This window comes from Stigmatopora nigra, chromosome 2 (assembly GCF_051989575.1).
Source record: "Stigmatopora nigra isolate UIUO_SnigA chromosome 2, RoL_Snig_1.1, whole genome shotgun sequence".
Classification (NCBI taxonomy): domain Eukaryota; kingdom Metazoa; phylum Chordata; class Actinopteri; order Syngnathiformes; family Syngnathidae; genus Stigmatopora; species Stigmatopora nigra.
In genome coordinates this window covers 19,532,501-19,544,914 of record NC_135509.1, presented here as the reverse complement: position 1 = coordinate 19,544,914, position 12,414 = coordinate 19,532,501, and the positions used below count along the sequence as shown (strand labels likewise).

Below are 12,414 nucleotides of genomic sequence, written 5' to 3'. Positions count from 1 at the left end.
CCTTTCAGTTTAGGGTATCAAGATTAATTAGTTTTCTTACAGTTTCCACAAGCAAAACAAGTAAGAAAAAGTGTAAAGAGTGAGTTTTCTTCTCAGGGAGGCACCAATTGTTTGTTATTCAGATGATGCAATTTTGTTGCATCATGTGGGAAGGGCTGGCAACCATTATTTAAAAAGAATTAAACCTAATTATTTAAGAAAGGTGTTATTACCACGTTGTAAAAAATGGTGCTAAGGCACTCCTGTCTGTCAAAGTGGCGGCCCGGGGGCCAAATCTGGCCCACTGCATCATTTTGTGTGGCCCGGGAAAGTAAATCATGATTGCCCATTTTCTGTTTTAGGATCAAATTAAAATGAAGAGTATAGATCAGACATGGGCAAACTACGACCTGCGGGCCACATACAACCCGTTAGGCTTTTTAATTTGGCCTGCCGACATTGTCCAAATAATGTTTTGTTTTTTTGTTTTTTTCCCCAAGATGGCGCAGACACGCGGAAGCCAGTGGCAGTAGCCCTGTTCACTCTTGTTTGTTTTCAGTTTTTTAGCCCCTCTATCATTTTTAAATTACATTTTAATTTTTTAAAATTCTTAATACATTCCTTTTACTTTACTTTGTACTTGATACTTTTTACTTTAATGATGAGTGATGAGTATGTTAATACATTTAGTCCTTTCTTTCTGTTTATGTTCAAATGTACTGTGAAGGCAGTTGTTTATATTTATCGTATGTTGTGCTGACCCGGCCCATCTGTCAAGTTTTTAAAGTCAATGTGGGCCCCCGGGCCGAAAAGCTTGCCCACCCCCGGTTTATATGTATATTAAATTTCCTGATTTTCACCCTTTTAAATCAATAATTGTAAATTTTTAATATTTTTTTCAGTTTTTATTTCAAAAATCATTTTGTGCAATCTAAAAATATATTTTTATAAAGCTATAATAAACATTGTTTTCGATCTGTAATAAATTGAATATTCGGGGATTTTAATCCGTTTCTAAAAAAAAATCTAAATATTATATCTAAAATTGTCTCAACCACGTGAAATCAAGTTGACGTTAAAGCGGCCCATGAACCAACCCGACTCTAACACGCTTGATGTACGGTTTGGGTTTATCCGAATTGCACATTGTACAGGGCGGACCACGCCCCAGACTGGCCACCACTCTGTCATAGAAATTATAATAGTATTGTAAAGAAATCAGCAAAGATTTAGATGGGCATGGGTTTTTTAAACTGTTATTTGCTAAACTTAAGCCTCCCTGTTTGACCTTTGTCACCTCTACTAAAGACAGTCTTTTGGAATTTTCACGTGCAAGGAGAATGACTGCTGGGGGATCTTCCCAACTTTATTCTGACCTCACACATCTGTTGTTTTTGTTTGATTAAATTCAAGAATCCTAGTTACAATATACTTCTCAACTGAAAGGAAAGGGGTAGAATCACAAGTGAGACGTCAATAGTCAAAAGTCAAAACAGATGGAGGTCTGGATGTCTTGTGGAGTCCGTGGTGGATGTAGGTGCAGTTCCTAGATCAAATTTACAGCAGTGCTAGGCGGTCTGCATCCTCTTCGTTTAGACTTCCTGGAGTAAAGTTTATTAGGAAAGGCAAACTTTAGGAAACCTTGGGAAATGTCCATAGGAGAGGCAGAGGACCCAGGTGCAGTTTTCAGTTGGCCAGTCCATTCCAGCTCCTCTTTATTTAGACTACTAGTGTTATCAGGAGCAACACATTTACTTTGTTGCAAGCATATATATGATAATATGAAACTAATCCTGATAGTAAGCTCAATGACCCTTGACCTACATTTAAAGTGGCCAGTTTAAAGTTGTTCTCTTTAAATCTTCTCTGAAGAAAGGCAACATGGGACCCTCAAAATTGCTGTGAAATGACCTGAAAACAAAGATTGTTCAACATCTTAGTCAAGGAGAAGGATACATAAAGATCAGAGATTTCAGCCGTCAGTTTCCACTGTGAGATACATTGAGGAAGTGGATGATAGGTTCATTAAACAGGGGGAACAGATTTTATTTGGCCGTACATACTAGTATAAAGTGTAATTGCGCATCCACTACAGTAGGTGGCAGTGGCGCTCTCATTTATTTTTTATTTCAGGCATTGATGCACTTAAAATCTTTTCTGTTGCAGACTTAAAACAAGATTTAATAAAGTTATTCCTTGTAAGTTTGACTATATTTCTTTCTTTTTTCCTTTTCTTTAATGTTAATAAGGATAACATGTTGTACTTATAACAATTTTATAAAATGATTTTATTTATAGTCACGGTGGGAAGTGGGGGGGGGGGGGGGGTAGTTTTCTTCTTGCTAGGGGGGGCCTAACAGAAAATAATTGAGAAGCACTGCATTACATGCATACCTGTCAACTGGTACGTTCTCGCCGTAATTGGTACAACTGAAAGCCCATTTTTATATTGGTACGCTGTACACATGAAAATGGTACGCTAAACGGTGATTTTGAGAATCGTTCCCGGAAACGCATGTCTGCCAAGTGATATATGTACCGGCGCCTCTGATTGGCTAAAAAAAAAAGATCATGATAAACATTTCGTTTTGTAACACTTTCACCATGTGATTTCCGTTTCCTGTTCCCTTGTTTATGTTTACTTTCATTTTGTTGTTCGTGATTTTTTACAAAAAAGTAAAGTGGTAAGATTTTCCATGTATTTATACATATATGTAAGGGCGAAAACAAAATTTGGTAAGATCACAAATGGTTCGAGGTTGACAGGTATGTACATGAAGAAGCCCAAAGTGCGACACGAGGTATGCACACTATACGAGTGTTATGGAAGTGGCAGATATCCCGAGTCCCTGCTGCCTCCTCGGAGCCTGATACTGGGTGAGATGTAGGATAAACAATCTGTTTATGACCTCGAGCACTTTATGAACAATAGGAAGAATGATTTAACAAAGAAATTAATTGTACTACACATATATGTATAATAGTAATACAGAATAAACCCAACAGCGGAAGACCACAGGCACAGTTAAGGGCAAGCTGAGAAAAATCTCAGTTAAGCAGAGGTCGAAGCATGGCGAGAACAGTCAAACTCAACCCACAGACGAGCTTCAAAGACCAACAACATGATCTTGCTGCAGATTGCGTCATTAAGCATCATTCAAAGTATTCACTGCACTTTGCTGGTGCAAAGCTGAGCCGTTTTAATTACAAAAACGGTGAATACAAAAGTGACAAAATGAACCAGGAATACGCATACCAACAAAAAGAGTAAAAACATGACTTACTGGAAGAGACACACAAAGTAAAAGTAGCAATACTCCACCGCCAGATATACAAAGACTCCTGTTAAATAGACGTCACACGAAATAATTATAAACACGAAACAGGTGGTTTTGGGAGGAACGGAAAACCAGGAGGGGCAGAGGTGAGACGTACAAACCACTAAGACAGCACACACACAAGGGGAGCACGCACACACATACAAACACCTCTAACCAAAATTCAACCAGAACGTGACAGAAGAACAACGTTCTGGAATCACCATCTCATTTCCCAGAGCTGAAAATTATTGAAAATCTGGTGGGATTTAAAATGGGCTCTTAAAGCTCGGAATCCATCAAACATGACCGAATGTCTGAAGCGAGTGAAGACTTTCAAATTCCTAGGGGACCACATCTCTGTTGATCTCACTCGGGCGGCAAACACCACAACACTTGTCAAGAAGGTGCAGCATAGGGTACATATCCTGAGAGTACTCAGGAAGGAGCAACTAAACTCCAACCTGCTTGTGACCTTCTACCAGTCTGCCATTGAGAGTATGCTGACCTACGCTGTGTCAGTGTGGCACTCGAGCTGTTCAGAAGACGACGGGAAATGACTGGACAGGGTGATCAACACAGTGCAAAATATCATCAACTGCCACTACCACCCTGTCCAGCAACTACAAATCCTGGTGCTGTAGAAGGGCAGAGGACTTCATAAAATGCAAAACACATTGTTAGGTTTGGTTTGGGTTATTTCAGTATTTGGTTTATTTTATGTCCGGCTGCACGTAGTTGGTAATTAGTTCCGGCTTTGACTATTCATACCTCGTTTTATCATTTGTCGGACCGTCTGATTAACAGTGCCTGTTTTTCTCGTCTCCACGTTCGATATTTACAAGTCCTCTCGTGTTTTCTCCATCAGGTTTGAGTTTACTATTTAATGCCAAGTTTTTTGTTATTTTCTTTGCCTCCTGTTTAACTTATTAAAGTTTCGTTTGAGCACTTGGACTACTTATTTATTTGTGTCTTACTTATTTATTAATTTGTTTGTTTGTTGTTATTTGTGCGCTACTTAGTGACTGCTTTAAATCTCATTATTCTTGTATAATGACAATTAAAACATTCAATTCAATGTTTTGTAAAGAAGAATGGTCAAGAATACCTTGGACCAGAACCGAGACCCTCACTGAAAGATATAGGAAGCGTTTAGAGGCTGTTATTTCTGAAATTATTATTTATATTGATGTAATTCTTTTGGTTGGGGTGACCAAATTTATGCTCCTGCCTACTTTTGTTGAAATAATTATTGCACTCTGTAAATCCTATAAACTTAATTCTGCTTCTCAAATATCACTGTTTGTCTGCTATGTGATATATTTAACTGAAAATACTGATCCAAACAACCGATGATTTATAAAGGGAAATATTGAAAATGATCAGGGGTGCCCAAAGTTTTTCATAGGACTTTACCAAGACGAAAGCGTGTGTTGAAATTTTAGATTTAGGCATCAGACACACCGAGATGGGTTGTTTGGCCAATGTTACATTGATAAAGTCAGTGTAACTAAGAAATGTTCTGAAATTAATTAGATTACCATTATTCATCTTGAGTGTGCAGTAGATTTAATTATACCAGAGATTATGTAAATTCAACTATTCAGAAGATTGAAATGATAATTATTTTTTTATGATAAAGGATTAAAACTAAGGGCAACATAACTGCCTGATCCCGGAAGAATTTGTCAGTAAAAACTACAGTAGCGGGTAAAACCATTACCTAACAAAAATAATCCTCAGACACAATCATAGGAAAACAACTGTGTGGTATAAATGTTTACTTTGTGAATAATAATCAGAACCATGCATTAACCAGCAGAAAACGGTGTTATATATTGTGCACAAAAAAATCAAAAGGCAATATCAATTACCGTAACATGTTAAATTTCTTTAAAAAAATAAAACATTTTGGTACAAATTCTATTTAGCCTTGTGCCATTAAGGAAAGTAGTACTAATTTTAATTTGATCAAGTTTAAGATGAGGTACTTTTATATAGGTGTAAGTGTAGGGCTATTGTTAAAATGCCAATGTTACTGTTGCATATGATATAAACAATGCTATATATTTTAAAAATACTTTCATTTTTGAAAAATTTGCAAGTTCAATATTTGTTTGGGTGTAATTAAAAGTTGGAGAAGTGCTTCACTATACAAACATTGATGCATTAAAATTAAATGAATTAGATGAATTAAAAAAATGATGCATACTACCTCCATACTACATGCACACTTTATGCTTACGCATGTATTTTAATCATTGGATTTCTAATGATGAAATTGAATTTCTGTGACCGCATGAATTTATAAAATTAACGTTTTAATTAAGATTTAAAATGATTGTTTTAAAAAGAAAACTTATAAAATGCTATTTATGTAGAAAATTCATTGGCAGTAGAATGTCAAAACATTTTCTTGGTTTCCTCTGACGAATAGAACAGGAGGTCTTAAGTCTTGTGACAGGATTTCCAGCCATGCCATGTACAGAATACTTGGACACATGCCCTTCCTCCTGACTGGCATGGTGCTGTATAGATATGAAGCTGCGTTAAAGTTGTATGTTGAGTTTATTGTCATAAAATACGGACATATACTATTGTAGTACTCACATAACAATCAGACTGGCTTCTTGGGAGAATTCTTGCAGAACCTCATTCAGGCGCATCTGACGGAAAGACTGATTCCCACAGAAATGTGGACATATATTAAAAGATTTCAATAATAAAAAGCATTCATCCATGCTAGATGTCTCACAATCACACCTATGAAATGGTGGCCATGTAAACAAATTAAAATAAGTGCACATTAATGTAATTTCCCATCGAAAATTATTTTTTTTAAAGAAATTAAAAGAATGTTCTCCTTGATTTTCACTGAGAATGCCCAATTTTTTTCTGAGATGTCACTACCAGAAGTGATAAACATGTCTAGCTTTCAAGCGCTGCAGTAGCAAGTAAAAGTTGAATCCATGGTCACACTACAAAAAGAGAATAGAAAGCTAATGGATAGCCTACTAGCAGCCTTCAATGATCCTTAGCTCGTTCTGGGTGTGACATCTTGTTTTTGGAGATTTGTTTTTGTGAGAGGGGCCAAGGCAGCTATGAAAAGAAGAAAAATTGAGCCTTTTCTCAAAGATTTCTGGATGATTTGTGTCCAAAATATGGTCTGCTTTCATTTGCAAGCACCTTACTGATGTCACCATAGCTGCCAGAATGTCTCATCTCATTTTCTGAACCGCTTTATCCTCATTAGGGTCGCAGGGGGTGCAGGAGCCTATCCCAGCTGACTCTAGGCCAGAGGCAGGGGAGGTACCCAGAATCGGAGCCGTTCGATCGGAAGGCACGAGGAGACGGACAACCATGCACACTCACACACATACCTAGGGGCAATTTAGAGTGTCCAATCAGCCTATCATGCATGTTTTTTTGGAATGTGGGAGGAAACATGCAAATTCCACACAGGTGGACCGACCTGGATTTGGAGCTAAAATTCTTCCAATTTAAACTTATGTCCCCTAAATTAAGAATATAAAGTCATTCTCATCAAAATTTTGTCAACAGGAATCAAATAAATCCCCCAAATTATTCCCAAATCCAATTTTTCACACCAATATAACCAATATCAATGTCTGGGTACCTTGAACACCCTCCGGTTCAGGTGATGTAAAAGTAAGTAATGTAACGTTTGAAATCCCATAATTGTATGAGTTTTACTCCCAATTTTACTGAAAAGTTGAACCCCCAGAAAACAAAAAATGTCTGGTTCACGTACTGTAAAAACAAGAAAATGACTTAATTCTCATAACATTACGATTTTTTTCACTGGGTAATAGTTAAATCTCCTAATATTACACAAATAGCAGTTTTGTGCTCACAGACTTAACGTCGACAAAAGTTGAAGCCCATGAAGCCAAACAACTTCCGGTTCACCTTACCGAACATCAGCAACAAAATGACTCATTGTATTGAGTTCAATCTTGTAATAATACAATCTATCATTAAATGTTCATATTTTATAGTATTTTAATCTTGTAAAAGTTTAATTTTATTCTGATTATATTAAGATTTTTTCTCTCAGGACATTTCAATGTATGACTTTGTATGACGTATTTCCCGTGGCACATCCGACCATCTCTAATGGCAAAGTGGTTGGGAAGCACTGGTATAAGGGGTGACTAGTACTTTTATTGTTGTTTGTGTAAATCTCTGAAATTATGCTACTCTTGCATCAGGAAAATGTCTCTTCCCAAATATGGTCCCAACTATTGCAAAAGGAAAAAAAATCCGTCCTCAACCGACAAAGAAATCAAAATGTGTGTGTTTGTGTTTGATATGTCACAGACCTTTGTTCTGTTCCTTTCCAGATCCTGGTCGGTAATCCACAAGGGCTCCTCTTGTACCCTTGATGGGCCATTATCAGATTCATTTTCAGGGTGTGTATTCAATTTGAAGGAGCTCACCATATTCTCAAACCGATCAATACTGTTGCAAACAATAAGAACTGATAGTAAAATTGCGGAAAACATAAATATTGGGTACCCAAAAAAGTCTACACACCCCAGTTTAAATACCAGTTATATTTCCAGGATGAAGAAAATTAGACAAAATAAGTCATTTAGTTTCCCCCCACACTATTTATATGATGTACACTTGTAATAATATAACTTGAACCCTTCTGTTCATTCAAAGTCAGAGTGGTCATTGAAATTACTTTAAAACAATTACATTATAATGTCCCCTATATAAGATATTATTGTCATTAATATTGATATAATTGTAATGATCATCCTTATGATTAGTACCATCATGATTTTGAAGAAACAACTCCATCTTAGACAGCAGAAATTCTCAGCGGTCCATAGTTTGTGAGGCAAGATTAAAATGAAAGCAGGTATGATGTGATTTCCATTTAACATATTTTTGAATGTGCTTATAAGCGGGTGTCAAGACTAGTGCAACCGCGTTATTAAAATTGTTCAATTATATTCCATCTCTCTGAAAGGTTCAGACTAACTGGTTATAGGTTTAATTAATGGTTTGAATAGATTTGTTTGTATTATTTTTAGATTACAAAATCTTAGACTTCCACACCTACTGTACCAGAAAATTATTTCACTGTGTTCATTTATAATTAGTAACTTTAAGCAATTTGAAATTAACTGTCATTTTATTTTATTCCACTAGGTTATTTCTCTTATGGAATTTTCTGTAAGGTGTAACTTTTTTCTGCACCCAATAAAAGTCCTAATGGGTCTTCTGAGTCAGTCTGGTAAATATACTGGCAGGCTTACTTTCCAGGATGAGGTTTTTGAAAGAGGTTAGGAAGCACCGTCACATCACTGAACCCAAGGCGGAACTTCTTGATTAGTGCCATGACCCTTAAAAGAAAAAAATAATCTCACCAATCCATTCAGTAAAGAATGGATGAGTATAACATTCCACTGTTTCTAAATGAACCAGATAATGAAATTTGAATGGTTCTATCATCTGTCATCAACACTGTATGCACAAGGTTTAGTTTTGGGAAAAAGTGGCTGGATTGCTTGACATGGACTGAGTGAGAAAGAAAAGCAGAACGCGACAAGTATGTAAAACTGCAAGCTTTTCAAAATTAAAGATGGAAATTTTGTGCTTGTTGCAAAAAATGTCAAGATTCCAAGGTCGGATCAATGAAATGCTCTCATGGTTCTGCCAGACATTCCTACACAAAATACCGCTTCCGTAAGGGAGAGTCCAAAGAAAGGGCTGTGCTAAACTTAAGAAAAGGATACAGTGAACATGTTGAAACAACAAGTAATTACTCTTCTCTCCTCTCATCCTTGTTGGAACTCTCTCCTCCCACAAACACTCGAACTTTACATTTGGCCCAACGTTTCCTTCGTGTTAGCAAGTATGGGAGCAGCAGGGTAAGACCTAGTTGGGAAAATATTTGAGAAATTGGTTTTTACATTAAGGACCAACAGTATAGTATAGCGTGGCAAAACATATACGACCAGACCTCCATCATCAGACAGCCAGTATACATCAATTGTCTTCCGCCCTTGTTTCTTTTTAAACTGTGAAGGCCTACTCAGCCAAGACTCTGGCTCAAGTGCTGCAAATCACATGTGGATGTTACACAGATTAAAGTCAGAAACATAAACTCTGTATTTATTCAGTATTGGTTTTAATGACACTAAGATTATTCCTGTGCAGATGCATTAGTTAATTATTGAAGTACAAGTAGGAACAGGTTCATACGTAAAATGTTCATTCCTGCTGTAGAGTAGGTGGTGTTTATTGTTTCAGGTCCTCCATTAAAACAGGGATTTACTGTTTAAAAAAGAAAACACAAAACTGGAGGTTTTGAAAGCGCTACAAAACCGGCAATATAGTATATTATTATTTAATCATTTCTAAAATGTGCTAATTCTGTTTAAATATTACTTTTAAAATTAATTTGTACTTTTTTTTAAACTAGAGACTCACCGTGTGATTGATATAGATGAGAGACATCCATTGTCTCTCTCGTCCTTAGCACGCAGACACCATAGTGAAAGTCAAATGCATCCCTGGAGAGAAATTGACAAACACAAATTTAGTCACAACAATTTCAAGCCAGAATTTGTATTCTGAGTGTCACAAATTCTGATGCATGGTAATAACACTTACTGCAATATCTGTATGTAACTGTATGCGGTCTGAGGTGAGTCGCGCCAGTCGGTCTTGAAACCCATCAGCACGACATTGGGTCGCATCCGACCCAATCCTGAGCCCTAGTGTTTACATTGCAACATAGCAAATTAGTACAATACAATAAAGTGGGTTGGACTGAAAAGTTGTCGTTTAATAGGGTAGTGAATGAGAATAATCACCAAAATTTGATGTATCTGACCTGTAACAGCATGTTCACTCCTGATCGGAGGTCCTCGGCCATCACATTTTTGTAAAAGGCCTTCACCGTTCTTTGACGCAACCATGAAATGTGAGTGTCATTTTGAATTAGTGGAGCGAGATCCGTCTGAACAAGTATGAGGGGGAAAAAAGATGACATTGACAAACTGTTAGGTTCATTAATGTTACGATATCTGGAACAATAATTCATCCACAACCTCTATGCCACTAACTGACTATTTAACAAATTGTACTCAAGACATTAGTACAAAGAAATATTTATACCTACATGCACAACTAAGGACAATGTAGATTCCTAAATGAGACCAACATTCTTGTTTTAAAATGTGGACTAAAATTTCATTAGCCACAGGACACTCAAGTAAATGCACATAGGGAATACATACACAGTAAAGCTGGTTCCAATCCAAAATTTAAAATGTGTGTTAGATTTTCTAATATAGCGTATAAATTAAGTGAGATGAAACCATAAAGGTATATATTGTTTTGCACTGGGTTTTGTTGAAGGAAGAGAGCATTTCCTTTTTGGGTTTGATTAATTTCGGAAGTGGAAGGTGTTAGTTCTTCAAATACAAGCTGGAGGAGATGAACAGTGACTTCTAAGCTTTTATCACAGAATATTTTGGAAACAGGTGAGCTACATCAAAGGTTGTCGTCCACAAATGTGCGCAAACAGACAATTTACAACCATCTTTATTTTCTCAAGAGGGAGGTAGCGAGACTATGGTAAGGTTGGGATTTTCCAGTAAAACAGTGTGCTATTGTTATGAACCGGCAGAAACACTAATTACATTATTTAAATTTCTTCAAGAGCATTTTTGGTTAGAGATGAAACTCCTTGTCAGGAGTGGTTGGATTGCCTTTCCTGGCATGACGTCACGATAACTATCAGCTGTCACTAATTACGTGATTAGATTATTTTTGGTATTTAAGCATTATGATTTTCTGTGGACGCTGTTGGATCGTCTGGTTAAGTTCTGGTTTCGTTTCCTGTTAATCCTCGTAGTAATTGCTGTTTCCGTTGACGCCACGCCGCATGTTCAGTTCGTTTGTAATGAGTGGTCAAGCCAAGTTGTTTAAGTTATGTTACCCCGTTTATTAAATCAACCAACAAGAGCTACAGATCTGCCTCACCTTTCCATTTACTTCGGCGACTCTGCATCTGGGTTCAACTTACCCTACGATCGCGTCGCACTACGCGGCGAGATCGTAACACTCCTACGATATTGTTATTTTCTCTCAAGGATATACTGGCTTGCAGAACAAACCTCTATTTAGGAAATCCGGGAGTTCATGCAGCCATGACTAGCTATGGGCAAAAAAACAAATTTTAATGAGAGCTACTTCAGTTTCACTCACAGTAATTACGTGGCCGCATATCATGAGACTAAGATTTTTTGTCAAACAGCTGACAAGATCCACTAGCGCTGGCCGACTGCTGGGAGCTCCGGTAAGCACCAAACATTGTGGCCTGCAATACAGATAAGCTCTAACATGTTAACCATAAATCAAGGGTTGAATGGTCATGTAAAAAATTAAAATCCTTTGACATTCAGATTCCTAAACATTTCCCAAGAGAAAATGGGGAATGCTTTTGTGGATTGCAAAATTATCTGGATTATAAAATTTCAATTATATTTCATTCTTATCTTGCACAAAATGATAAACTATGGGAAAAAATGGCAACTAACTGGGGGAAACGCACACTGACAAAGAAGCAAAATCATGACTTACCTGAAAGAGTCCAGAAGAAACACTAGGTAATACTCCCACAACAGACATTTCAGACACAGGGGTTTAAATACACAAGGAACAATTACCAATCACACAAACCTAGCCACATAAGGGAAGGGGAACTCCGAGGGACACAGTAGGCAAAACATACACAATTACCTGGACAGCACACACACAAAAAAACATGCACACATCCTCCAAAAACCCCAACAAAATGTGGCGGTACACCCCTTAAGGGACAAATCCCAGACGTCCCGGAATCAGTCTCCAAAATCGGCATTCGGACGATTCGCCAAAATAGGTTTCGCCGACGGACGTTTGGCCAAAGGACGTTTGGCCAAAGGAGAGTTCGCTGAGGGAGCGTTTGGCCAAGTGGATAGTTAGCCAAACAGATAGTTAGCTGACCGGACAGGCAACCAACCGGACGTTGTGCCGCGCACTCTCGCACCGCCCCCAGTCGTGTGTGTACAAGTTTTTCAACCTCGGCCCG

General features: G+C 37.5%; 1 protein-coding gene across 1 annotated transcript in view; it reads right to left on the bottom strand.

The window, feature by feature from the left end:
• Positions 1-5,132: 5,132 nt before the first annotated feature.
• The window catches only part of slc12a3 (solute carrier family 12 member 3), a 20,035-nt gene continuing 12,753 nt past the window's right edge, over positions 5,133-12,414 (bottom strand). Inside the window, exons 16-26 of the mRNA XM_077738441.1 lie at positions 11,550-11,661; positions 10,171-10,296; positions 9,948-10,051; positions 9,765-9,847; positions 9,537-9,608; positions 9,295-9,390; positions 9,098-9,209; positions 8,588-8,674; positions 7,640-7,778; positions 5,907-5,974; positions 5,133-5,824 (exon numbers count right to left, since the gene is read on the bottom strand). Coding sequence (XP_077594567.1) covers positions 5,683-5,824; positions 5,907-5,974; positions 7,640-7,778; positions 8,588-8,674; positions 9,098-9,209; positions 9,295-9,390; positions 9,537-9,608; positions 9,765-9,847; positions 9,948-10,051; positions 10,171-10,296; positions 11,550-11,661 — 1,141 coding nt within the window. The 3' untranslated portion in view covers positions 5,133-5,682. The remainder of the gene's footprint in view (positions 5,825-5,906; positions 5,975-7,639; positions 7,779-8,587; positions 8,675-9,097; positions 9,210-9,294; positions 9,391-9,536; positions 9,609-9,764; positions 9,848-9,947; positions 10,052-10,170; positions 10,297-11,549; positions 11,662-12,414) is intronic.